The sequence below is a fragment of the Oculina patagonica genome, chromosome 9, assembly GCF_052425735.1.
Source record: "Oculina patagonica isolate OP01 chromosome 9, crgOcupat, whole genome shotgun sequence".
Taxonomy (NCBI): domain Eukaryota; kingdom Metazoa; phylum Cnidaria; class Anthozoa; order Scleractinia; family Oculinidae; genus Oculina; species Oculina patagonica.
The window spans coordinates 15,845,099-15,873,089 of NC_135766.1; the positions used below are offsets into that span (position 1 = coordinate 15,845,099).

Sequence of the window (27,991 nt, forward strand, 5' to 3'; positions counted from 1 at the left end):
CAAGCATCCAATTTATTCAAATACGCCATATTTTTTCGCAACTTCTTCCCTGATTGATTCTTGCGTGAGTTCCGGCTGCCTTACCGCCATGTTTTTTCAAGCCAGCAATGTGCAATTTCAGCAGTAAATAACAAAATTTTGCTCTATATAAGGTATTTCTTCCTCTAAAAGAGAGTCCATTTACCTGCGAAACCAATCAGAAATGCCAGCATAAACAATGGTACCTTTCCTTGGCAACAGATGTCCTGGAGTGCAAGGTCAATATATTTATATATATAAATAATTTTATTCATGTTGCAAATATCTGTTTTTTCTGCAAAATAGATAGGAACCATGGTTTTAAATGATGAAATGAAGCTTCCACATATATTTGTGAACTCTGAGCGTAATTTGCGATGGACAAGATTAAAATTTCTGCAGCCTGTAAGAAGAAGTTGTATGTGATAACATCAGACCATGGCTGGCAGTTTTTGATGTCATATGGCCCGGATTGCATTGCTCTGTCTTTGTGCAAACAATATATTTCAGTACACTTGCTATGGTACCGGTATTAAATAAGAGAAAGGTACCTTGTCATCTTTCTTTTAAACTAGTTAGTGCGAGTAAGATGCCAAAAAGGGCAAGTCTACCAACATAATTAGTTTGCAGTTGAAACTGGACATCCTGCACTTTCCAAATAGCCTGCTATGGGGAATGTTTTAAGTTTAGTTTCATATTTTACTAAATAGAAATACAACTGAGCAAAAAAAAAAAAAAAAAAAAAAATTAACATATCTATTTTGTGGTATAACAATATTTCAAGCTGCTTTTATTGAAGCGATTTGTTAAGGGTCACTTTAGCCTCCAGGAATACCTTAAATTTTCCTACACTCTGGTCACTCCTAGGCATCTGAACTTCTCAATTGGAAATCAGCACTCTTTGAATTCTTGCCAAGTCATTCAAAAGGAATGATTATGATAATTGAATAGTCTTGTATTTACATATCTACTCATATACTTTTATAGGCGTAAAGATTTAAACCTATTTTATATTGCATGCTGTTCGTCTATGGGGAATACACTTTGTGTATTTGTGGGGTGAAGTGCTCCATACAATTCGCCCTTTTGCCCCATAGCCTCACAGGGTCAGCTTTCCCTGTAGAGTGGGCCCTCAGTGTTGCTGTTGTTGGCTGTTGTGTTTGTTCCCAAGGGTCCTGGAGATTAGGACCCCAGTTTCTTGGGAACCAGGGAATGTGGTTGTGTTTGTTCCCAAGGGTCTTAGGACCCCAGTTTCTTGGGAACCAGGGAATGTGGTTGCGTTTGTTCCCAAGGGTCTTAGGACCCCAGTTGCTTGGGAACTGTTCCCAAGGGTCTTAGGACCCCAGTTGCTTGGGAACCAGGGAATGTGGTTGTGTTTCTTCCCAAGGGTCTTAGGACCCCAGTTGCTTGGGAACCAGAAATGTGGTTGTGTTTGTTCCCAAGGGTCTTTGGACCCCAGTTGCTTGGGAACCAGGGAGTGTTGTTGTGTTTGTTCCCAAGGGTCTTAGGACCCCAGTTGCTTGGGAACCAGGGAATGTTGTTGTGTTTGTTCCCAACCTCTCGTTGCCAACCAACTTACCTGTAATACTCTGCATGATTCCTATTGGCAACTCGAGCACTTCACCCCTTACCCCTTTTCTCCCACTGAACTTGTTGTCTTGTTTTCATGTCATGGGTTGGGAGCATTAAAGCGAATTTATATGGAATATTAATGCCAATTTATGTGTAATATAAATTTAAGTTAATGCCACAACCATAAATGTGAGATCAGAGAAGTAAAAAGAGCACCCCAGTCAAATATACAGATCTGTCACGCAATATGCTGCAAGACTAACACTCTTGCATTACATTCAAAGGTCAAAGTCGCCTCTGCACCAGTATGTTGTGCAATTTCGGGCTGGCCAATCATATTGCCCCTATTCTATCATGTCAATCAAGACCATGCGGTTTCATCTAGACATCATTAATTTTACTTCAAATTCTCTGAGCTCTAGAATGGTTCTGACAATAATTCCCACCCACCCAACCCTCTTTGGTTTTCTTCTAGCATAGTACTTGTAGACATCTAGGCAATGTTAAAATTCTACACACAAATACTGCCATGTAGAGGGTTGTCCTTTATTATGATTATGATTATTATTATTTTCACACATTAGCCAGAGCCAATAGACTAAAGCAGAAAGTCTGCTTATATAGACACTATTATTTTTATTGTTACCTTTCGCATGCTTCTCAAGTTTCAGTAGAACTAATGGACTTAAGCAGCATGCCTGCTTATAGAGACATTGTGTTTATATTGTTACCATTTTGTATGCTAACTCAGGCTTAGAGCTTATGGACTGAAGCAGCATGTCTGCTTATAGAGACATTGGTTTTATATTGTTACCATTGTGTATGCTAACTCAGGCCTAGAGCTTATGGACTGAAGCAGCATGTCTGCTTATAGAGACATTGGTTTTATATTGTTACCATTTTGTATGCTAACTCAGGCTTAAAGCTTATTGACTGAAGCAGCATGTCTGCTTATAGAGACATTGGTTTTATATTGTTACCATTTTGTATGCTAACTCAGGCTTAAAGCTTATGGACTGAAGCAGCATGTCTGCTTATTAAGATGTTACTATTGTTAACATTTTGTATGCCAACTCAAGCTTACAGCTGTTGGCTTTGAGCAATATCTCTTCTTCTCGAGACATTGATATAACTGTTTCATTAAGTGTCAAGCTGGCACATACTAACTCAACCATTCTGTTATTCGTTTACTGACTTTTATTTATGATCTTCTTCGATAGGTTTAGAACATCTTACCTAAGTGTTGTTTTTTGTTAAAGTAAATAAACCACGGGAAGGGGTGAAGTGCTCCATACAATTCGCCCTTTTGCCCCATAGCCTCACAGGGTCAGCTTTCCCTGTAGAGTGGGCCCTCAGTGTTGCTGTTGTTGGCTGTTGTGTTTGTTCCCAAGGGTCCTGGAGATTAGGACCCCAGTTTCTTGGGAACCAGGGAATGTGGTTGTGTTTGTTCCCAAGGGTCTTAGGACCCCAGTTTCTTGGGAACCAGGGAATGTGGTTGCGTTTGTTCCCAAGGGTCTTAGGACCCCAGTTGCTTGGGAACTGTTCCCAAGGGTCTTAGGACCCCAGTTGCTTGGGAACCAGGGAATGTGGTTGTGTTTCTTCCCAAGGGTCTTAGGACCCCAGTTGCTTGGGAACCAGAAATGTGGTTGTGTTTGTTCCCAAGGGTCTTTGGACCCCAGTTGCTTGGGAACCAGGGAGTGTTGTTGTGTTTGTTCCCAAGGGTCTTAGGACCCCAGTTGCTTGGGAACCAGGGAATGTTGTTGTGTTTGTTCCCAACCTCTCGTTGCCAACCAACTTACCTGTAATACTCTGCATGATTCCTATTGGCAACTCGAGCACTTCACCCCTTACCCCTTTTCTCCCACTGAACTTGTTGTCTTGTTTTCATGTCATGGGTTGGGAGCATTGTACTAGTAATCAATGGTAAAAAGAGTTTTGTTGAGTAAACGATTACCAAAAGCAGTGTTATTGCTGTCGCTGTTGTTGTTGTCGTTGTCGTCGTCGTTGTTGTTGTTGTTGTTGCTGTTGTTGTTGTGGTTGTTCTTGTTGCCGTCGTTGTTGTTCTCCTCCTCCTCCTCCTCCTCCTCCTCCTTCTTCTTCTTCTTCTTCTTCTTCTTCTTCTTCTTCTTCTTCTTCTTCTTCTTCTTCTTCTTCTTCTTTTATTTTTCCCTTCATAGTTCAAGACGATCCTGTTTTAAAATCTATACTTTTCCCGTCATTGCAGAAGAGTAACATATAAGGAAAATACTTTAACCGTTGACTGCACAAAACAGTCCAATCTAATTCACGATTTTACAATATCTTTACCTTCTAATTGTTTTAGAGAGTCGTTGGCCTGAAGCTGGGTATTTCCACTCTATATCCCAGAGATCTGAGCTGAATGTAAATTTCATTCAGCTTTCCAAGCTGGGCGAAAGTGATAAAGATTCAACAGCGCAAATACTGAGAGCAATGGAGCAAATTGAAAACTTTGAAGCTGAGGTTATTCTACTTTACGCCAATATAGAAAATATTGAACTGATGCTTCAACAGGTGAATTAAATTCCTAACTTCATAGAGGGTGTAACTCTTCCAAGAGATATTCTTGGAGTATTAGGTTTAGTTGGAAGCGAAAATATTTCTTAATGATGGAATCGAAGTTCCATTCTTATATTTTTAAGTATAATAATTAAAATATAATATATAATTAAAATATAATAATTAAAATTATTTGGAAAAATGTCTAAATTCCAAGTTTTAATAGCCCAGGGAGAAACAGTTTTAATTGTAATAGCAAAATGAAATGATTTCCGTTCCGTGGACCACGGTTTTGGATTTTATGACGTGCGATGTTTGCCGCCATTGCTTGGAAACAGAGAATCTCTTTCCGTCAAACGACTGAGTAACCATTACATGTCATAAAATCCAAAATGACGGTACGCTTGACATTTTAAAAAAACCATTATTTTCTTTTCATTTTTTAAATTAAATGTTTTTCACTTACCCTGTAAAACATGACTTAATGCATTTTTCATTAATTAAACGCTAACTTTTCATAACAGTGCATGTTCCCTTTAAACGATTAAGTTTTTGCTAAATTAAGTGTTAATATTATATGAATGCAATCATAAAGCATAGAAATAACATTGATCAAATCCATAATGATGCAAAATTCAGTGCAGTTGCTTAATAAGCAGTTAAAAGAGTGAAAGTAACTTGTTATCTTCTCGTTTGTTTCATTGCAGAAATCACGTAAACACAGAAATATATGGATACTTCAAAGACAGGTGCAATCATTTAAGCCGTGTTTACATGGGACATTTTAAAGTGACAAATACATTTGAAAGTGTAAATAACACAACAATTATTTGTCAGCAGTCCAACGTTTAGACTGTGCCAGTGATGACCTTCGCGCGCATAGCGCTCAATTGGAGTTTGGGAGATTTAGGACCATATACAATGACGCAAAATTTGCCACATTTTATGTGACGTGTTGTTTACATGAGCAATTTTCGTATGTGACAACTTTCATTTGTCATATAAAAGCTTACACGCAAGCTTGTCAAAAAACATATTTGTTACATAAAAATTTGACAATTTTTCACATATACACGAAAAAATAAAAATTGTCACACAAAAAAATCCTCCAGTAATATACTAGCTTCTCGACAAATATATTTGTCTCATAAAAATTGGCCAAATTTCCTCGGCTTTAATCCGCGTTTATTCATTTTATTCATGGACAGTCATTCAGTGTTATTTAAGCGTCGTCTACAAGAGCAATCCTTATGTGACGATTTGAAGTTGCTCGTGTAGACGAGGAAATTTGGCCAATTTTTATGAGACAAATATATTTGTCGAGAAGCTAGTATATTAGCTTTTATGTGACAAATAAAAGTTTTAAAATACGAAAAATTGCTTGTACAGATGACTCGTCATATAAAATGTGGAAAATGTGGCAGATATTGCGACAGCATTGCGTACCGCGTATGTTCTTCTGTGTATCTCTGCTGTCCAAAGTTTGACATACTAAACTTGAGCTGTTGACAAATCATTGTTGTGCCCTCTTGACGATCAAATAGTTTTGACGTATAAAATTGTCAAATAAAAACTGCTCGTGTAAACATCGCTTAATTGTATTTCAGTTTATTAGATTTTTAGAGGACACTCCTAAAAACCACATTTTAAAATTGATTGGAAGCCTATCTGTTGTTGTTATAATTATGCTGTTGCTCGTTATGGTTCACCTTTTCGTATTTCAGGTTCCATTAAACATGAGCTCCGACAGTAACAATATTGTGTTGGCATTCGAGCTTCCATACATACAAAGCTCAACTAGCGACAAACTAGAGCATGCCGTTCGAAGTAACTTTACCGCCAAGGTAACTGATAGTATCATTGAAATGCCTTGCTGTAGTTATCAGTCTGGACAAACATTTCAGGATATTCTTTTTCAATTATATCAAACTAAATGTGATTGGGATTTTCATGTATTTGATCGTTAATGCATGTGATAGGGGTAAATTATAAAGTGAACGCACCGACGTTACATTTTGATTTAATAGCATCATTGGGAGGAGATATAGCTTGACTTATTTTTCACATGGCTCGTTTTCCTTTGTTCTTCCAGGCTGGTTATGTTGAATAAACCCCGCTAATTAACAACTGTCTAAAAAGCTGGGGGCGGATTTGATTGTAACAGGGGAGCGCGGGGCTGATATTCTAATATGCCACCATGCCAGGGGAATATTAGAGTGATAACCCCCTAGGGGAATATTACGATAATATTCCCCTCGTAGCAAATCCAAAAGCCTCGCATTACAAACAAAACCACAACTTTACTTTAATAACGTTGCATTCATTTTACCTTGACTGTTGTTACATCTTATTTTATATACTACTGAGCAATTGCTCAATTGAAAACATGAGAAATGCGTTCCAGAACCGGCCTCGACGTTTGCTTTTTCAGAATTCCGAAGCAGTTTATTCTGTTCGGTTGCTAACACACTCCAAACATTCAAACGTCTAACCTTTTTTGTCTTCTTCGGGATCCTTCACTATTCCTGGCCAGCAGCTCTTTTAATTTGTCATCGTCAACGATGATCTCTCTAGCCTCTTCGACGTTTTCTTCCCATTTGTTTCCACCTGGTTTAAGCTAAACAACCCTTGTCGCCTCTTCAATGCTAATTAAACTGAGCGTTCGTAGTCCTCTTCCCGATTCTTAAAGGATAGCAGGCTCCAAGTTATTGCCTGAATTTGTCGAAAAATTAGAACTTTTCTTCGCAGACTCACTCACTGCTACCAAATTTGCAGTTAATTGGTGAAAAAAGGTGGTTACAAAGTTGTCGTTACTATTAGGCAATTACAAAATCCCAATCCGTACTTTCGGAATCTTTAATCTTTTGTAAAGCTAGTTTGGCACGCATATTGATTGTTTTGATCGGCATATCAAAAACGAAAAAATAACCTGTTTATTATAAAATTTAACAAAGTGGAAACCCCAGTGCGTCTTTTCGGAACCTTTCTCCTGTTTTTAAGTGTGTGTCGAGAAAAAAAACATGTGTTTTTCTTCAGCGTATTCTCATCGTTTTAAGCCACTGTTGATACCTCGCCCATGTGAAAAATAAGCCGGTTATTTTTAGGCACCTCGGGAACATGCGATTTATTCACCTCGGGCTGCGCCCTCATTAAATAACCCTTACATAATGCAGCTCGATAGTATCGATCACTTAGAATTCAAGGTTGGTAAGTTAACGAAGAAGTTTAATTTGTTTCCGGATAGCAAAAAGATAAGCGTAATAATATAAGTAATAAGAAGCGGAACGTTTGAGGAGCGATGGGTTTGCGAAATTTTCAAGAAGGTCCTTAGGCGAGAATGAGTATTACGGAAGAATCTTAGACTGTTGGCCGAATTCCAAGCATCTTGCCCTAAACTTTTCAGCCATGGAGCGAACTGCAGCTGTTAACAGTCTGGTGTTAAATGCTTAAATGATCCCATAATAGTTGAATGTTTCTTCAGAACCTAGCTGCACTTGCCTTGGATGCCGCCAATGTTATCAGCCAGGCAGTAAACAGAGACCCCTGTTCACAGATAAACGGGTCTGCCATTACTTTGAAGGATACGGATGCAATGTTAACTTGCATTAGAAAGGTACAGTACTGCGCGTTTACCCTTTGGACGTACCTGGGGGAGGGGTGGTGGCTATCGAATGCCACCCCTTGATGTTTTTTCGTATTTTTTAAAGAGGATCTACTCTGTAATGCGGGAAATTTTAGAAGCTTTTCATTCTTTCCCCTTTAAAACGTTGATATGTCAACCATGTGACCATGATTGTTGACGTTGCCATGGCATCGTAATTTTTGATATTTTCTTTATTTTTTCAAGTTTTTTAGCCAAATACAGTGACAATTTTACAGTGAAAACCAGAAATCCGTGAACACTTCACTCTATCTTGCATATGTAAATTTCTGCAGAAAACCATCAAATGATAGCTCAAACTGTGAGAAATGTAAAAAAATGGTCAGAGCTGGAGCCAGCAGGTTATTTTTTCGTGAAGAGTTTGTCAGCTATTTCCTCTACTTCCTTTTCAAAGTATAATAAAAGTGTTCACGGTTTTCGTGTTTTCACTGTAATAACGGCACTTCCAAATTAAAACTTTATTGGTCTTTCTTTCTACTATAAGCAGGTTTATCTGGATGGTATAACTGGGCCCGTCCGGTTTAACGAGAATGGCATGCGAAGAGAAATCGAACTGGATATTTTGAACCTCCAAAACAATTCATTCCAAAAAGTAAGTAGTAAAGAAATCTAAATACCCGTCTATACTTTGTTTCGTGATAAAATCGTTAGTTCTATTTCCTGTGAAGGTAAGTTAAAATGTTGCTTATAGCTATAGCTCATGCATTTACTTTTAAATATTCGTATTGTACATTTATTAGGTGTGTATTTCGCCTTTTTTGTGTCTACTCGATAGATTGGAACGTGGAATTCAAGTAAAGGTGCCGTGCTGTTTCAAAATATCTTACACAACGTAGAAAATCCATCTACCAGGAGGAGCCTGCAAGGAAAAATATTCAAGATTGTTGTTGTAGAGGTGTGTGCCAATTTTTTTTAGAAATTGAATATCCAAATTCATTTCTAAGCTCATTTAGTGAATTTGCCCTATGATTTTTGGTATTGAAAATCTACCTTGATTTTAAAGAGGTGGGAATTCCTGGTGTTGAAGAATGTTTGTTTTTTTGTGTGGGATGGTTTGGTTTTTTTGATTTTGTATTTTGAGTATTTTTTTTTTTTTTTTTTCCCCCCCCCCCCTCAAAAAAAAAAAAAAAAAGTCATTCAATGCTCCTTGCCGAAATATGGCTCAGAACTATAGTGTTGGGTCAAAATTCAGAAGACACCTTTTACTAAATCAAGGTAGAAATAGAAAAGAACATAAATTAACATTTATCAATGTTTTAGCTTCTCTCTATGGCTTTTTCATTTTTTAACACTTTTGTTTTAATGTAATTTTCACGTCCCCTAAACAGAATGCACCTTATGTTATGGAGAAGAAGCACGTTGATGGAAGTTTCTTATATGAAGGATATTGTATCGATCTGCTGAATGAGCTTGCAAGACATCTCAAGTTTACGTATGAGATCTACACCTCCCCAGACGGGCTATACGGCGCTGAAACGGAAAATGGAACTTGGGATGGATCGATTGGCGAGTTAATGAGCAAGGTTTGCAAATATCACTTTGTTGCTTTGTTTTTGTTGTTGTTGTTGTTGTCGTTATTGTTGTTTGCATTTAAAATAGTTAAAAACTAGACCTTGCATCTTTAAAAGTATAAAGGATGAGTATCTTTTGCGCAATATTTTGCAATAATTACGGTCTTTCCCGTAAAACCGTGAACACCAGAGAAAAGTTCTGGAATGTTTATTGTTTCGCGACCAATCACGTGCGAAATAAACCGCAAAAGATAACCGCCAATCCGCAGCATGGCTTAGTCACGACTTGACACGGAACAACAAGCGGGCTTTTTCTTCCAGGACAAATCTTCAATTTTACCGTTTTTGAAATAATGAAATTGTTTTTTTTTTTTTAATTTAAGCTTATGGATGAGCAAATAATAGATATCAACGATATATTTAATACGGAAAAACGATTCATCGAGCAGACAGGATCAGACACAGCTAGACAGCACGTCTGAGAGCAAAAAAATGAGCCAATCATAAGCGATGCTGACCGATGTTTGTTTCACGTGCAGTTCAAAAGGTCATGCTAGTGGGCTGTGATTGGTGGTTTTCGATCCGTATTTTTTTGTAGCTGAGAAACCCGCACCCGTCAAATGAGGCAAACTTGTACCGTTGTAAATTTTGACAATTTACTTTTAGGTCTATTCGGCAGTTTGGTTTTTGAACCGACAGAATCAAGTGACTGGTGTTGGTTTATAGTAAAAAAATAGCAATTTTTCACAGAGAACCAATGTAGTGATAAATAGGATGTTTATGCAAACAGCGAAGAGTACTTTAAGGGCGAAACGCGTAAACTCAAACTGGAACATTGTTCAGTAGTGCAGCCATGGTGACTCTTTGCTTAGACAGCAGCTCACTGAAATAAAAAAAAAAGAATAAAAATTTCGATATTTCCAAAGGGTATAAACTCTGCGAACCGAGGAAATCAGATCTTCGAATCCTAGAATCGTTGGACAGCACCAAAGTTTTATAGGCTAACGGTTTGTGTGACATCTTGAGCCGGAGAATTATCAAAATATGCCAGGTGTTATGTCACGTGTTCCGGCACGGAAGTACATGTAAGGCCATGTAAAGCTTTTTTTTACAAGGCTAAAACCCAGAAATACTTACCCGTATAATTCACAACACTGTAGACACCAAAATAAAAATTGAGAGGAGAGTATAATTTTTCTGCTTTCAGACGCGCTGTCTAGGTGTGTCTGATCCTGTCTGCTCGATTCAAAATCGCTTTTCCGTAAAATCTCGTCCATATCTTTTCTTTGCTCATACATAAGCTTAAATAGAAAAAAAAACAATTTCAGTATTTCAGAAACCGTAAAATTGAAGATTTGTCCTAGAAGAAAAAGCCCGCTTGTTGTTCCGTGTCGAGTCGTGACTAATCCATGCTGCGGTTTGGCGGTTATCTTTTGCGGTTTCATCTCGCATCTCATTGGTTGCGAAACAATAAAAATTCCAAAACTTTTTTCTGATGTTCACGGTTTTTGCGGGACAGACTGTAACTCATATCGACGCGCAACAGTTGAATAAAAGTGGATGTTTTTTTTACGAAGGATTGGACGTTATTTAAGGGAAAACGTTTGCGTTGTCATAAGCCACCATTGTAGCTGACCAAAAACGGCTTTGTTCCTTTGATCCTTTTTAATTTGTTAAAAGCGTGCTGATATTGCTGTTGCGGAACTCGCCATAACTGAGGAACGCGAAAAAGTGGTGGACTTCACTGTGCCTTACATGCACTACACCGAAGATTTATTAATGAAGAAAGCATCCTCCAGCCGATCAATTGATTTACTACAGTTTATGAATCCCTTTGACAACTATGTCTGGATCACCATCCTAGCAATCGTGCTGTTCATCTCTGTTGCTGTGTTTGTTTTAAACTACTTCAGTCCTTATGGGTACAAAGATGACAATGGCCAAGGAACATCGGAGGAGTTAAACTTTTTCAACAGTGCGTGGTTTGCCTTTGCCTCTATCCTGCAACAAGGAGCTGACAACACACCAAGGAGTTTGTCAGGTATGAAGGCTTTTAAGGAGGCTCGAAACAGTCGAAAGGGTTTCCCACTGTTAACAGTGGGTGTAAAACAATAAAATATTGTAACTGTGTGGTTCCCATCAACGTTACAACATCTGTATAATACCCTTTTCAGGCACTCTTAGAGGGTTTTTTGTCTTTCACAAAACAGTTCGGTGACGTAGTATTTTTTCTCCAAATTTTGCAAAGCCCATCAAATTCTCTAACCTAGCTAATTTGTAATATCAGAAAAAAAAACTATCTTGTAGAATTCAGTTATTTATGAAATAGCTGTAGGAAGATTTTTAAAATTATTCTGAAATTTGCTATAAGAAAAAATAGAGATCTTCATGAACGAAACATTTACACTCATGGAGTCTCTATTTAAAAAAAAAAAAACATTAGCCTGGCGTATTTGATCGGCCTGAGAGGTCATGCTAGATGAAATAGTTTGTCATATAACTAAATTTAGCTTAGCTATACTGTCACAGACCACTGTTTGGCTTCACAAAATTCAATTTGAGTACAGTTACCCTGCACCGCCAGGAGCCCATTACCTGGAGCGTGCAACTTCCATACATTTCTGCAGCAGCGTTTTCACAAGTAAAGTTATCTTTAGCAAAGCCTTTCCCGCGAAAATTACTGCTTTTGATGAAGTCCGCTTCTATACTTTGTAAGGAAACAATGACACCGCTTAATAACTCAACCCTGTTTGATAACAAAACTGTCAAAATTGACGACATTTGTGACCCTCCACGGGAGAACAGGGAAAAAGGTGAACGCACGGGCACGCCAAAATGGCACACTAAACAATAGGCAGTGTGCAAAATGACACGCCGGCTTCCGAGGCACGCCTAATTTTAAAAAAAAAAATTTGTTGGTATCATACGATATCGAACAATATTGCGTGTAGAGCACTGTACTGTGTCAAATGGCACGCCAGCGTGTCAAGTAGCACGCAATTCACGTGTGCAAAATGACACGCTAGCCGTGTCCAAGAGAAACGTTTAACTTACCGTTCTCTCATCTTGTAAAACTGTCACACCTACAATCATTGCCCGGTCGGCGCTCAATAAGCTTAATACCCGATTCCCTCTATAGGCGCGCCTGCAGGGAATCACGGTAGTTGTATTCATCAAACCTCGCGCGAGACTTAGCAACGATACACGCTACTGAGTCTCGCGCGTGGTTTAATGAATACAACTACCGTGATTCCCTGCAGGCGCGCGCTATAGAGGGAATCGGGTATTGTGCGTGTAGCGGCAGCCGTATAAGCCGACTTTCGAAACAAACAAACAAACAAGTGACACATTAATGATGAAATCTACCAATTGTTACAAAATTTTTCCGCTAGTGCGAATTGGCCCTAAGCCTCGTACGATCTGGAATTAGCTTACTGTTATACACGTTCGTCGGGCATGTACGTAAGTTATGCAAACTTGTTGTCTTCGTATGATAACTAAAAATTGAAAAGCATTTTTTCTCTATCATGTTTTTCTTTAAATAGCTTTGACCAGTTCGTGCCATACGAAGTTAAATGGATGCAAAAGCTACAAACGAAGGCTGGTTTGGGAAGCGTGTCTCGATCGCACGCGTGTCCTTTCGCACGTTAAGCGTGTCAAATAGCACACTGCTCTTAGATAAAAGCTTTAGCGTGCGAAACAATATCAACCGTGTCATTCTTTTTTTTTCTTATTAAGTATGCGCATATCCGTGCGATGTGTGACACGCTTAGCGTGCCGTGCCATGACACTCGTGCCCGTGCGTTCACCTTTTTCCCTGTTTTCCTGTGGAGGGTCACATTTACTCTTTATTTATTTTCTCAGAAGATATTTACATCTGAGAAGAAAGACAGACCTCTTTCGAAATGTTATGAAACAGGCCTTCAGGAAACAATACTTTTGTTCGCAACATCCCATAATATTTTTGAATTTATTAATTTAATTACCATAAATTAGCATAAAATGACCAAAAATATTGCACAAAAAGCAACAAGCTTCACAAATGTTTAAGGTTATAAGAAAAAGTTGAAGGCAAAGATGTTCCTTGTTATATTGGCAACATATCCAGCGATTTTGGCTGAAAAAGAATGAAATATAGAATTTACCACAAATTATGTAAGTTACTTTTAACCTAATTTGCATAAATTAGCATTAACTTTATTCAGACCGGGGGGACTCTTTTGAGGCCCGCGCTGACTTTAAACTCTTATACCTTTTTTTAAAATTCAACCAAACGCTGCCAAACTTTCTGAGTTTTCCTAACATTTATCTGGCAATAATTTAGTAGAGTTGGATGATGTGTAAGGAACTTGACATCACCATGGCAATGGCATTTTGACAGGCATGTTTTCCCAAATTTGTAATTTTGCGTGTTTCTATTAATAAAAATTAACTTAAATGGGATTAGTTTTATATTTTTACGGTATTAAAGTACATTTGTATTGATTTTGAGCACTTTGCAGTAATTTTGGGTGGTTTTCTAGCATTTTGGAAAAATTTTGAAATCCAAGATGGCGGATCCAAGATGGCCGCTGTTTTAACATCATGATGTAATTGTCACGTGATGTGACGTCACCATCCTACGTGACGTATACCAAAAGAAAGATTTTCGGACATACAATACATCCTATAAGTTTCATTGTGATTGCTTAAATAGTCTGGAAGTTAGATAGAGGGGGCTTCCGAAGCCCCCCCCCCCCTCCACCCCCCACCCCCCACCCCCGGGCTGAGAGGGTCCAAAAAAGCCCGGTCTGAATATTTTTAAAGAAATTTCAAATATTTTTTTTCCCAAATGCTTTTTCCTCAAAATATAACGATTTCTTTATACTCATGGATAAATTTAGACATTCATTCTAAGCAGCAAGCAAGGTTTCGAACGCAGAAAGCAAATATAAATAACATTTCATTGCATTTCAGACCATGTGCGCTCGGACGGTTCGTACCAACTGCACAACTCTTACCTCGATTACCTCGACGACACCGATAGATCTAGACATTCCATATTACTGCTTTCTTTCTCTTAAAACAAACTCAAAAGCTCTCTTTGCCGACAACGCCATACGAAAGCCGCACGGACGCTATTTTGGGTAGAATGCAAAGTACGCTGTGTAATAGCCTTGTCGCGATTTCTTCCAAATCCGTAGCGAGCGGATGTAACGCAAATTTTTGCGAATTTTTTTGGTTATCAGACTTCAGTGACAGATAAGCAAATGTGATGGTTCATCGGTAGACTCGTCGTCTTTTCACTTCAAGCTGGCAGAGTCATTGTCGTTAACCCCCTTCACCCAGCCTTGTTGAATACGGTAAGCAAATGTGTTAGGGCCAGAAATATGTGTTGGAATAGCATGTCATCATATTAAGCAATTGAAAATGATTCCCAAATTTGAACTGTGAATCACACATCGGGTCAAATTTAGACAAGTTCGAGGAGCCTCTTGCTGCAAGCTGTTTAGCAAACTAGATTCCTTTACTGCGTTTCGATACTTGGAAGAATATAACATGTCTTAGCCCTTCTAGACAATTATAAAATAACTCAGATACTACGCACGCTCAGATTGGTAAAAAATCTATGTAAAGTATTGGTAAAGTCCCGCTTTTGTCCCGACATGGCCGAACTACGCTCGATTACCATACGGACGAAGAATTAACGTTAGTTTAATGTTTTTTTTTTGTCTATCTGATGGTTAAATCTGAGGATTATATGATTCTCGTAAATGATCATTATAAAAATTTACTGAGGGTGGATCACAAAATTGAATTTTTCCGCCCACTACAGTTGAGTTAAGGAACTCGCGCTACGCTCGATTACCATAAGGACGGAGAATGAACGTTAGTTTAATGTATTTTTTTTCTCTATCTGATCGTTAAAACAGAGGATTATATGATTCTCCTAAATGATCATTACAAAAATTTACTGAGGGTGGATCACAAAATTGAATTTTTCCGCCCACTACAGTTGAGTTAAGGAACTAGAGAAAAAACTAAAACGCAGAGACAAACATGTGAGAAGGAACACAATAAACAGGTCCACTTTCACTGTACTTGAAAAAATATTAAAAACATGGATATGGTTTAATTCAACATTAACTCGGAAATGTTATTTGAAAGGAATTAAAACTAATCCAATTGGTCGCAATGAACTTGAATTATTTTGATGGCAGAACCTCACGCTGAGTTCTCGTACGCGCTTGAATTATATCTTCAGTTTTACGTGCTTTCAGTGCTTTATCCAAAGTCTGTTATTCGGCGAAAATGAAAGAATACGGAATAAATAAATTCATAACAAATTTCTAAAGCAGTGTTTGTGGAACTAACCTTTATTTTCAATACCTTCGTCAGTCTGTGAAGTTTGTAGACTTGCAAAGTTTTCGTGCAGTGTTTTACCTGCTTTTACTTTCGCGATGAATGACTCCGGCCACAATGTGCTAGGTTGCCACGTTAAAGAACTTTAAAATCGTTTAATACATTTTATATCGTGACATTTTGTCTTTTTCCTTTTCTTTCTTATAACTTTTATAGCTTTAAGAGAACTTCTAAACGTTATGTCACGTCGATTTGTGGATTTTGTGTGTGGAGCTGAACCTACATGTGTTTTATTCTTTTGGCCGTTGTGATTGGTTTACCGCGTCATCCGATGAACTTGTTGAGAAAAAGACATTTGATCACAGAAAATAGAATAGATTCTTATTTCTTTGAAGAACGTTTTCTATGGTCATTTCATAAAAAGCAATAGACCACACTTTCTAGGGCTTTACTGGCGTAATAAATAAGCCACTTGAGATGTTGGGAGAACACTCGAAAAGCTTGTAAATCACTCGCCTTACGGCTCGTGATTTACAAGTTTTTATCGTGTTCTCCCAGCATCCCGTGTGGTTACATTACGCCAGTAAAGCCCTAGAAAGTGTGGTCTATTGCTTAATTAAAGATTCTTAAATATGCCAATTACATACACTGATATACCTGACCTCTAGCTATGTAGTAGGACAAGAATATTAACGTAAACTGTAAATTCAATTTACGTTAGGTCGCATTCTCACTGGAAGCTATTGGTTTTGTATTCTCATCTTGGTATCAACATATACTGCCAATCTGGCGGCATTTTTAACAGTAAAGAACGCTCAGCACCCGATCCGTAACCTTGAAGACATCGTGGATTCGCCTTACAAAGTAGCAGTAGTTGAATCGTCAAGTCAGTACGAGTTATTCAAGACAAGTCAGTATGAACCATACAGGAAGATTTGGCACAAAATTCAAAAGGAAAACACTATAGTCAAAAACACATCTGAAGGCGTTCAATGGGTGCGAGAAAAGGACGAGTTTGTGTTCATTTATGACAGGCCATTTCTAAGATACGTTGCCCACCTACAACCCTGCGATCTCACAACAGGTAAATGCTTAGTTGTAATGTAAAAATAGCTAATTAATATATCAACTGATAATTACATTCATGAACTAACGTCTTTAATTCATTCAGTCTCAGGTCTAGCCTTAGCTAAAGGACTTGCACTCGCGTTCCAGGAAAATGATCCGCACGTGGATGATTTCACTCTGGCCATTCTGCGTCTTCATGAAAATGACTTTCTTAACAGCTTGAGGCGGAAATGGTGGGAAACTAACAACGAGTGTCCTAAAGAGCAAGAAACAAGTAAGAAAGAAGCACTAGATACTTGAGTTGTTTTTTGGAAAGCTCCGGCGCGATTTGTAGCAATTTACCACTGAGGAATACCAACCGTAAAACTCGGGACATGCACCACGAGGACTCGTAACGGTATAAAGGCGCTCAGAAATGTATCAACCCATCTCGTACATTTATTATACACTGTTAAGTTAATATAGGCTTACAAAACATAATACATCGAGTATAAAGGGATTTTTCGATGTCTGCAATAGATAATTGATGAGAATGAAATGAACAATTGTTCATATTGATGCCTGTTTCGTAATCCCCTAATTAAAGGAACTTAGTCAGTCTCCGCTATTTTCTCTGTCATCTAAACTCGGACATCTCGCATGTTGAAAAGAAATCCTCGTCCATCCTTGTGCGTTTGCTTCACTGAGGTCTTAAACTGCCACAAATGCTTTTTAAAATTATCCGTGCTTATTTTTGACTTGTTATTCTATCATTTTTTTTTTTTTGGAGTAAAATTTATCAAATGAACTTAAAAGATCCTAGTCAGCCTCCGCCATTTTCGATGCCATCGAAATTCAACGAGTGCTCCAATCGGAGAGTGTAGTGTTTGACTCCGAAATATATGTAGCAACTAAGATTAACCTTCAAACCTATATAACCGTTCATTTGTTCACAGTGAAGCAGCAGTTTCCACTTAAAAAAAAAACAAAAACAAAAAAACAGAAAAACGCGGTAAATGTTTCCTTTTTTCAAAAGATGGTATCAGCAGTGAAAGTATCAGAGGTATTGTTTTTTGCACTGCGAAGATTTCACACGGCACTCTTCTTATAATGTCTGACGGTCTAAAAGCTTTCTTCTGAGGAAATATTCCGCTCTCAAACAAAAGTTTCATTCATAGATGGAAATACTTAGGTAATGTTCAATTTGCGTGACGGATTGTTGATGTAGGGAAAAGGTCATGTTGCTTTAAATATAAATTTGGAAACATTCGCTTTCATGTTTGACAAATCAAAGAAACTTTACTTGCCAACTCGCTTTTTGACATGTTTTTGCTTTTTCTTTTAAGGCAAAAGACAAGAAATTCTTGTAATTCATACCTGGAAACGCGTCGGAGGATTTAAATCTTACATATAATTACATTCGATCTTCTGAAAGAAGATTTGGTGACACGTCCGGCTGCAATGCAGGCTATTTGAAAGCCGATCTTTTGAAATGAATGGAATGCTTGTTCCACTTCAGTGCTAGCGTTATCTCCGTAGGAATTTTCACCCAACAAACAATCTACCGCATGAGTGTAGTTTAAACTCTAAACTAAAAATATAACATCCCGCGAAAACTTCACCGGCAAAAATTCGAGTGTTTTCTGGTTCACATTTCCTCTTGAAGATCGCCAAGGAAGTGATACCTAAAAAAAGTTATTCGACGCTTGGCAGGCGGGAGAACTTTTTAACCCATTGCTTGAGAACATTCATGGATAATAGGTCATAATAACAAGCCCGTTCCCGTCTAATTTGCATATCGTGTCTACGTACTTGTTCCACTTGACTGCGCATTATCTAACACCTAGCGTAGCGTTTGCTTTCCCATCTCAAGTCAATGCATGAGTGTAGTGTAAACACTACACTAAAAACTGTATGGCGAACCGAAATCTTATTGCATTTGAATTCCGTTTAATTTCTTATGGCAGTTTCACATTAACATCTTTCCTTTAAGCACGCTCCATGAAAAATCTCATACCGAAATTCTCGTATGTAAACAAAAAAGGCGTGACTGACTAGGACGTTTATTGCCTAGGACGTTTATTGCCTAGGACGTTTATTGCCTAGGCCTGATCATTTATTTTATATTGACAATTTCGTTTGTCGCCTGACATTATCACCTATTACTAGCGAGTACTTATTCTGCTCAACCTATCTACTTTTCTCGAATAAGCGCCGCGGCGCTTATAAAATTTTCCACGCCTCAAGTGCGGCGTTTATTCGAGGGGGGGCGCCTATTTAAAATTTGGACGCCACAAAAATCTTATCTTTTACAGTAATTGTAAAGAGCATCTTTTGATTGTTAGTATTCGTCTCTTGCTGAAACAGAAGTGGCGCTAGTTGCCTTGGCAAAGTATGTAGCGTTCACAACATTCACAGAACTACGTATTGTAAGAATGTTAAATAGAAAAACTAATGAGCGAGCGGTAACACAATCACTTTGAACTGCAAAATATTGCTCTTGATGAAAAGAAATGTTTAAGCTTGTTTTAGAGTTGTTTTGCAGTGCCATTTTTAGTTCAACGAAATCCCTTGAATAAGCGCCGCATCGGGACTGGGTGCTTATTAACTTTTTTGCCCACAAATGCGGCGCTTATTCGAGTAAATACGGTATTTCATTGTCTTCACCTTTCATTTTTTTTTCTTTTCTTTTCAGTGTTGTCTCAAACGCGTATCGACCTGATGAGCATGCTGGGAGTATATGTTGTCCTGGGTGTTGGAATAGTTGTTGCATTCCTGACGCTGATTGCAGAAATCTTATGGAAGCGAAGAGCAAAACAAAAGTCAATGGATAAAACTGAAAGGTTTGTGACAACAAAATATTTTTCGCGAAATATCGAGAGCTATATCAACTGTTAGTATATACCACACAAGTGAATAGTGCTTTTCGCGCACTCTGATTGGTTATCTCGGAGGTGAAAAGCAAAGCACTATTCATCTCCGAGCAGCTAAAAAGAAACAAAATGACTTCCAGTGTCCGGTTACAATATTTTATCTATTTGTCATTGAATCTGGTGCATATTCACCTCGCCGCTTCACTGCCCGCTAAATTTCCACCACTGTATTTCCGTTTTTATTTCATTATTATTTTTCCGTCTTTTTTACACATTTCCGGTTTATTATACATAAAGGCCATGTTAATTTGAATCTCATTCAAAAAACCTGAAGAAGGCTGGTTTTGAGCAGCAAAAAACTGAAGTATTTCCATATTTTATCTTCCACCGGTTGAAATACATCTTGATGCCCCTGAAGTACCTTCACATTATGACTGCTGCCGCACGCGCCACGGTCAAAATGTTTGACTTCAGAACTGAAATATTTAAAATAAAAAAAAAATCCCATCAATAAGTTCGTTTATTCCCTACTGAAAGTAGCGTTTGGGATGTTTTAACTTTAAAGAGGTTTTCGTAACAAGCTTACTGACATGTATTTTTGTGTGTGTGTTTGTCTCTATAGTCAAAGAATGTGTTCTTCACGCAACGATCACGAAATTGCGTGCTCAAGCTGCTGAGTGGCTGAAGTGTTCAGAGGATGACAACAAATCACACTTTTTATCAATAATTGCTGTACTGCTAAAGACCCGATCAAGTGGCCATGATAGTTGATTATATAGTTCGCTGATCCCAAATATGATTTACGGCCATATCATTATATCGGGAACTTCGATATAACGATTCCTCGATATAATGATATAAATTTACTGCTCCCTTGGCATATCGTTATATCGGGGTTCCACTGTACTATCATTGACTATCATGTTGCTGATCAGATGCCCCATGATTGTCGAGGATAGTTTGTAGAAATCAATCACGCAATTTCCTCGCATAGCCGACCATTTTCACGTTTTTGTTTTAATTTTTCGCTCCTAGCTGCAATATCATCACTTGTCATCTTCACTTTCGTCAAAACATTCATCTTAATTTCCGCCTTCTTCGTCACCAGACAATACAATTTCCTTTGAGGCAGCCATCTTGTATTAATCCCGTCTTTTGCAAAACCACTGACTGAAACTGCGTGATATGTGGTGATAATTGATGGTAGTGCACGTTATTGGAACAATCATCAACTAACATGGCCGTCTGATCACGGCTTAAAGATAATGTAATTTTGTCAAGTTTTCAGTACAATGTTCAGCACTTCTGTGCTAAAAATCTAGCAAGAAGGAAAAATGCATAATAACGACTTTCAATTAGGCGTATAGCAACTTTAGCTCTAAGATGGGAACTGTGGCCATAAAAATAAATTGGATAAAAGAAATTCTTTTAAAATGATTCCTAACAGAGAATTGTAACATGTACAAATTTAAATCAAGAAAAAAAATGAAAACTTAAGAACTTAAGATCCACATAAGAAGCATTCTGGCCCACATCTCTAGTTAATTTTCTCATTTAATATAACGATCTTATGTAAGTAAATAATCTTCGCGATAAATACTGACGTTCAAATTTGATTGAATGTTTGTCATAGGTAATTGTATTGTATCTTGGAATCATACAGTTAGAGTTACGTAAATTATAGTAAGTGTCCGGTCTTTGAAATAGCTCATCGATTTACTCTGGAGGCATTCCATATCTTACCTTGAACATCCGGGCTGCTAAATCCCGCAGTCTTCTGTTATGAATGAATGAATGAAATACTTTATTATAGTGTCAGTGACGTATTTAGCTTTAAAAAACTTATTGGGGACATCATTTACACTAAAATATATCTAAGCTACATAAAGTTAAAAATATTTACACTTAAATTCTAAGAAAAAAGAACCGTACTACATAGATGAATGGATAAATAAATGAATAAATAAATAAATGAGAATAGAATATAAAATTTTATAATGAAAGTAGGTGTTAGATAAAAATTGCAGTTAAGAATTAAAAATTTAAAATTTAACATTTAAAAATTTATAGCGGCCTAGCTGCATATGCCACATTTACACTCAGTTTGTATAAGACGTGTGAGGTCTGTTCTCCCAATACTGTTTTTAAAACTCGTGACATTTGGTTTCTCTTTATCACTGTAATCTAGTTTGTTCCATAGATAAGGCCCGAAATATCGTAAAGAATGTTTTCCATAATGTACTGTGCGAAAACGTGGAATATTAAAATCAGCGTTCCTCAGATTATATCGTTTCGGGGCTGTATTAAATATATCGGTTATATAAGTGGGCACAAGTCCGTGTTTTACTTCATTCATGAGGATGGCGATGTTTTGTAGCCGTTGTTGGTACAGACTTGGTAGACCTGCTCTTTTTAGTAGCCCACTGTAGGTCTCCGATTGGGATTTAAAGACTGCCCTGAGTGCGCGCTCTTGAACTCTCTCCATTTTCTTCTAATCGGATGATTTGCAAAAGTGCCATACAATATCACAATATGTAAGGTGAGGCAAAATATTAGATTTGTACAGCTGTAACTTTGTAGACCATGGAATTAGATTACTTAGTCTCAATAAGACCCAACCTTACAACTCGTTTTCTTGCAAATATCACGGATGTGTTCGCTAAATGTCAGTTTGTTATCGATGGTTACACCAAGAATTTTAAGATATTCAGATTATTTGACTTCATGACCATCGAATTCCATCATCAGTGCATATTCAGGTGTTCTCTTGGAAGGTTGTGGATCAATAGTAAAGATTTGGTATTTCTGAAGGTTGGCTTGCAGTAGGTTCTCCTTGTACCATTGTGACACTGCCTCTGTTTGTCTCCTAAGAGTTTGGGCGGCCTTCTGTATATCATTATCATTGGTGTATATTTGATGATCATCAGCATACCTAAATAGACTAGCAGACTGCCTATGTAGCGAGAGATCATTTTGGAACAAATTCCATAGAAGAGGCCCGAAGGAGGAGCCTTGTGGACACCCACTTTTTTGTTCTTTCCATGCGCTGTGCGCTTCTTGTAGCTAGTGCGCTTCTTGCACTGCATCTTGTAGTTCTTGTTATATAACGCTGGTAGGCATGCCTTATTTAACAAAGTCTCGTAACTTGATGTATTGCCATTAAGCACCGCTCTCAGACCGTTCTCTTGTATTCTTTCCAGTTTGCGCTTGTCGGATGCTCTTCTAATCAGTTATAAATAAGGAAGGGTTACAGATTTTCAGAGACGCAACTTGGTGTTCTCTGGAACCCAGCGAGTGAGATGGAAAAGGCTTAAACAGACCTTCGATGAGTTTCACTGCAGCATGCATAAAGTTGGAAGTATTGAGACCATGAAAGTAACGGATTACTAGAAGGAAATCTAGACGGATTTTAGGAAAATTGGCCTGTTAAAAGAGCGTGTTCATTTCATACCAATTCGACAAAATATTTTCTAGGTTTTGTTACTAAAAGTACAGACAAGAACACGCTCGTACCCGTCACCCATTATTTCACTGAGATTCACACATACCGACATGTAAATTTCATCTACGTCAAGTTTCTTCACAGAATGCTAGGGCTAGTTTTAACGCTTGCTCTGGTGGATATCACCATGAAGTTGGCACTGTTCGGATAAACTTTCATACAACGACCAACGACCAACCTACCAGCCAACCAAACAACAAACTAACAAACAAACAAACCGTGTGAATGAATTTCTCTTACGCTCCGATGCTCCTGTTTCCAAAAAACAGTCTTAAAGGGTAAACAGCATCAGGTGACGTATCTATACATAAAATGAATAAAAAATATTTGTTGCTGCGTCGTTTGGCAAGTGAGACGCTTTGTTGGGAAATGGCAGATAGTTGATAAAGGTAAATAAACCACCTTAAAATTCGCTACTGCGGTCCTTAACCTTTATCAAAAAGATAACTCCCTGTTGATTATCAATTGTATACATAAACGATCTAGCTTGTCATGCACCGACAGCTGATTAATTAAGAATTAGGCGGTGTAGAAATTTACCGCACTTAACTAATATTTATTTACGATGAGGTTACAGAGTAGAATGAGCTTCGCCTTATATTTCAAGACGAAATAACAAGTATGAAAGTTTATCCGAACAGTGCCAACTTCATGGTGATATCCACCAGAGCAAGCGTTAAAACTAGCCCTAGATGTAAAACCACATCAGCATGCAATGTGTCTATTTAGACTTGACATGCAGCGACAGCTATTTAAAATTCAGCAGGTGTTAAAAATTCCTCCGCATGGCTAATATTTAGTCAAAGCAAGGGACAGTGAAGATCCTTTATATCTGAAGCCGAAATAACAAGTACGTATGTATTACTAAGTTTCTTCGTATACATATCGCCCTTGTTCTTTCAAACTGTTCTCACTTCGCCTCATTCTTGTGTTGTGCGTATAAAGGGGAAATTTAAAGCTGTCCTCACGTATTGTTCTCTATTTGATATTTCTTTATGACCTCGCACAAGTGTTAAAATGCCAAGCTGACGAAATTATTGTCTCTAACTGATGTGAAATTTCTTTGAAAAGGAAAAGAATACCAACTACGGGAAAATGATAAACTTACAACAACCGCACTGTTGAATTATTATGCAAAGGGTTCGGGAAGATCTTGAAGAAAAGGATATGCGCCCCGTTGTCGATTGTTCTGCTGGTTTCTGCAATAACTGTGTGTTGAAAAATTCTAATAAAGGCTATTTTGTATTAAATCGAAACAACGTATTTTTAATAAGTGTTAGTCTACACAATTTGAAATAACGTGGTGATTACAAATAGTAATGTTTCTTCTGATAATTATTTTATGAAACATACGGATTAGTTGGATACCTTCAACATCAACTTGAAACAATGTTTTCTGAGGTCACGTCATGGTGCGATAATTTAATTTTATTATTGTTGCTATTATTTCATAGTTTTTGGGTTTACCATGAAGGAAAGCGCTGTGAACACTGCGTTAGTAATTTTTGTTTCATTCGTAGCCAAGGTATTTACATCAAACAGAACATTTACTTGCGGTAAGTAACGGAGGGACATTCTCATGTTTTCAATATGTTAACCCAACTTGTATTTTTAATAGGGAATTTACAGCATTTTTAATGTATATATCGTGTACAATTAAGCATTTGAATAATTATCAGCATTTTTTTGTAACAATTATGTATATTCAGATTCGCCGCGGGATATAATTAGTCTATAAGTCCTTGTTCTTCCTATCTGCTGGAAACTTGCACTAAACGTAAACTCTTCAGCTTTGGTGCACTGAGAGAGAAGCCTTTATTTAAATAGGGTTGAGATCAGTATATCGAACATCCTGCCAGTTAGGGTCCTTAACCATCTTATGTTCATCTAAAATATTTGCTTCCTCTGAAAACCATCCCTGGCCGCTAAAAAAAACGTTTACCTTACCTTTGCTTGTCCAATCTCATGCAGGTCTTCTTAATGGATATCCAGCAGAACTTGATGCGATGAACTTCTTCGTCAACCACACGTCTGATCTGAACAATGTTTCGTCGATAATCTTTAAAACATTCAAAATACCGGAAAAGGTCGATCTTTGTAATCAAGGTAAGAATTTTTTAAAAGAGTTTTGCCACCATGGTCGTTTGTCGCTAAACAGTATTAATGAGAGCACTTGTTTGTTCCTTTGCTTCGTTTATCTTGAAGAATATCTTTGGCATGTACTTTTGACTTGTAAATCATAACAATTTCAGCTTCGCTGTTTTCTCAACAAAACGTCATTGCACTTATCGAGGGAAGCCACATAAAGACGTCCGCATGTACACTTGCTGAAGTGACAGGCGTTCCTCTTATCCGTCTCCATGGCGACAGAAGGCCCCTCGACCAATGTGAACAGGAACATTGAGAAGCTTGAGAAGCTTAAAATCGGGCGCTTTGCCTTGAAAGGCAGGGTTCAGTACAGCAGAAACCACGAAGCAGTTACTTAAGTAGCACTCAGTCCGACTGTGTTTGTGTAAGTCACAGGGCTTGCATGAGCTGTATTAGTGTGCATAATATAATATCTAGAACGTTGTCGAGATTGCATTATTACTTAATGACATGATGGTTTCAATTTATAAATGTATCTCACACAATACAAATAAACGATTGAAGTAGACGACTAGACAATGTAAAGTTTTAAGACTTAGCAAAGTGCAGTGTATTGGTAATACTGTAAGGTGCGGTTTCACCTGAAGGTCGTGTGCTTTTCGGTATTTTCCAGGCATTGCACTTTGATGGGACAGTACTACAACTGCTTACCGGGGAACTACTATTGTCAAGAAAATGATCACAACTTGTTGATGAATGATTGAACATTTGTTTCATACTATTACTGTAATAGCAATTGATGAAGGCTTTTAGTCCTGAACCAAAGTATAAGGACTGGGAAATACTGAAACCCATTATCAGCCACCTTAAACGGAAATATCTTGTTGGTGTTTCAAGGAATCCAAGGAAACTTCACTCATCCCATGTATCTATGTATTGCGGTATTTTGTAATTTTTTGAGTGATTTTTGGGGATGTTTGGCAGGTGATACTTTTTTTAAAAGAATTAGTAAAATTTAGACAACTAAGAAATATTGAAAATTTAATGTGAATTTAACATTGGAATTTGAAGTTAGAAATTGGCAGACGGACACCAAACAGTCCCGTGACATCCTGGAGTGTTTTTGCATGGGGGTCAACTGTGTGATGATGTTTCCATTTTTTTCTTCAATCCCCACTGATAAAGAACTGTTGTTGGTGTTATGTTGGTGTTATCACATGTCAAGCCTTTAACAAGGTATGAAAGAACACAAGGATTTAAATTATTCTGGTGCTCAATTTTTGCGTAACTAAAATTAATGTTACTCAAATTCCTGATGGATTCTGTCTTAAACTGTTACGAGCTTAGTATTTCCAAATTATTGCATGTCAATGTAAGGCAAGACAAGACATGCCTTGGTTCTTATGTAATTGTCTTAAAAACACATAAGATATTGACTATAATTTTGTCTGTGCTATGGCAATTCACAGTGGGGTGGTCTTGATGTGTCTTTAACTTGTAGACTGGACTGGACTAGTAAAACGCGGACTAGTAAAACGCGGACTTGTAAAACGCCTCTAGACACTTCGAATTCCTTGGCCACAATCATCTTACGGCTCTCTTCAATACATAATGTCTCAAAAAAACAGTAACCTCAGAAAGAAGTCAGAAGCAAATAAGGTCGAAAGACCGAATTTGAACATATAACGGCAAATGTTCTAATGTCACGAACGTAGGAGTCGTGTAGGCCCGTCACCTTTATTTACCACATACTGCCCCCAAATTAAAACAGTACCCTCAGAAAGAAGTCAGAAGCAAATAAGGTCGAAAGACCGAATTTAAACATTTAACGGCAAATATTCTAATGTCACGAACGTAGGAGTCGTGTAGGCCCGTCACCTTTATTTACGATTGACTGTTGATTTCTGGACGGGTCCCGTTCTACCTCGTGCGAGCAATACAAACGACTGCACTCAACAGACGTCAAGTAGTGGAAAGAAAGAAACATATGCACACAACTCATAGCATCAATCCCGTTGTTTTAGTAGGGGTTTGCAGAACGAACATGTGCTATACTGCAAAAACATCTCCACGCTAAAACAGACCATAGAGTGCTCAAAAAAGCTAGAAATATGCCGTCGAAGAAACACACAAGAGCTTCAAACACAAATTGTTTCGCTCGCTAAACCGTTTAGTTTTATCCGATTTACAAGCGCTTGTTTTACAAGTCCGCGTTCTACAAGTCCGTGCTTAACAAGCCCTCGTTTTACAAGTCCGCGTTTTACAAATCCGCGTTTTACTAGTCCTCGTTTTACAAGTCCGCGTTTTACTAGTCCGCGTTTTACTAGTCCGCCTTTTACAAGTCCGCGTTTTACCTGAGTCCGCGTTTTACTAGTCCGCGTTTTACAAGTCCGCGTTTTACTAGTCCGCGTTATACTAGTCCGCGTTTTACAAGTCCGCGTTTTACTAGTCCGCGTTTTACTAGTCCAGTCCAGTCCTCGAAATACAGTATGCCAAAACTCCCCGCCCTCTAAAGATAAGTCCTTGACGGTTCTTGTCGTTTTTCGGTGCCTATTCATCTTCGGCATCTTTCTCATCCACCTCTCGTTCTGTCCTGTGTCTGTCATCACACGAAAGAAAAGCTGATTCTCAAAAAATCTGCCACAAAAGGAAATTGACAAAAACAATATGAAAACCATATATCGAAAGTTTCTTATTCTAAAATTTTATCATACGTCTTAATTCAGAGCTACAAAGAAGTTCCTCCTTTTGAGTTATTGATACTGTTCTTACAGTACCTCTTTCCACTAGCGAAATTTTACAAAATTCCTTCGCGGCGAAAAGGTAGCGCGAATCCAGAACAGACTCCAATCGAGAGTGG

The 27,991-nt window shown here is 37.9% G+C and overlaps 2 protein-coding genes across 2 annotated transcripts; both read left to right on the forward strand.

Annotated features, from left to right (window-relative positions):
* Positions 1-217: 217 nt before the first annotated feature.
* LOC144664977 (glutamate receptor ionotropic, kainate 2-like) lies at positions 218-20,339 on the forward strand. The gene is made up of 13 exons (XM_078526168.1): positions 218-257; positions 3,914-4,122; positions 4,815-4,856; positions 5,832-5,951; positions 7,589-7,720; positions 8,256-8,360; positions 8,544-8,663; positions 9,097-9,291; positions 10,960-11,320; positions 16,343-16,705; positions 16,793-16,963; positions 19,364-19,511; positions 20,164-20,339. The coding sequence occupies exons 1-13, from the start codon at positions 218-220 to the stop codon at positions 20,216-20,218; spliced, it is 2,061 nt and encodes a 686-aa protein (XP_078382294.1). The 3' UTR covers positions 20,219-20,339.
* A 3,513-nt stretch (positions 20,340-23,852) lies between these two features.
* Positions 23,853-25,447, forward strand: LOC144664978 (uncharacterized). Its single transcript, XM_078526170.1, has 4 exons — positions 23,853-23,893; positions 24,498-24,599; positions 25,015-25,149; positions 25,296-25,447. The coding sequence occupies exons 2-4, from the start codon at positions 24,512-24,514 to the stop codon at positions 25,445-25,447; spliced, it is 375 nt and encodes a 124-aa protein (XP_078382296.1). The 5' UTR covers positions 23,853-23,893; positions 24,498-24,511.
* Positions 25,448-27,991: the final 2,544 nt, after the last annotated feature.

What these genes read in the sequence shown, in the direction of transcription:
- LOC144664977 (XM_078526168.1), top strand. Translation starts at nt 218, where the DNA reads ATGGTACCTTTCCTTGGCAACAGATGTCCTGGAGTGCAAG. An exon ending in GAAGTAACTTTACCGCCAAG is followed by an intron (nt 5,952 to 7,588) that starts GTAACTGATAGT and finishes ATGTTTCTTCAG; the next exon opens with AACCTAGCTGCACTTGCCTT. An exon ending in ACCCTGCGATCTCACAACAG is followed by an intron (nt 16,706 to 16,792) that starts GTAAATGCTTAG and finishes TAATTCATTCAG; the next exon opens with TCTCAGGTCTAGCCTTAGCT.
- LOC144664978 (XM_078526170.1), top strand. Translation starts at nt 24,512, where the DNA reads ATGAAGGAAAGCGCTGTGAACACTGCGTTAGTAATTTTTGTTTCATTC. An exon ending in AAACAGAACATTTACTTGCG is followed by an intron (nt 24,600 to 25,014) that starts GTAAGTAACGGA and finishes AATCTCATGCAG; the next exon opens with GTCTTCTTAATGGATATCCA. An exon ending in GGTCGATCTTTGTAATCAAG is followed by an intron (nt 25,150 to 25,295) that starts GTAAGAATTTTT and finishes TAACAATTTCAG; the next exon opens with CTTCGCTGTTTTCTCAACAA.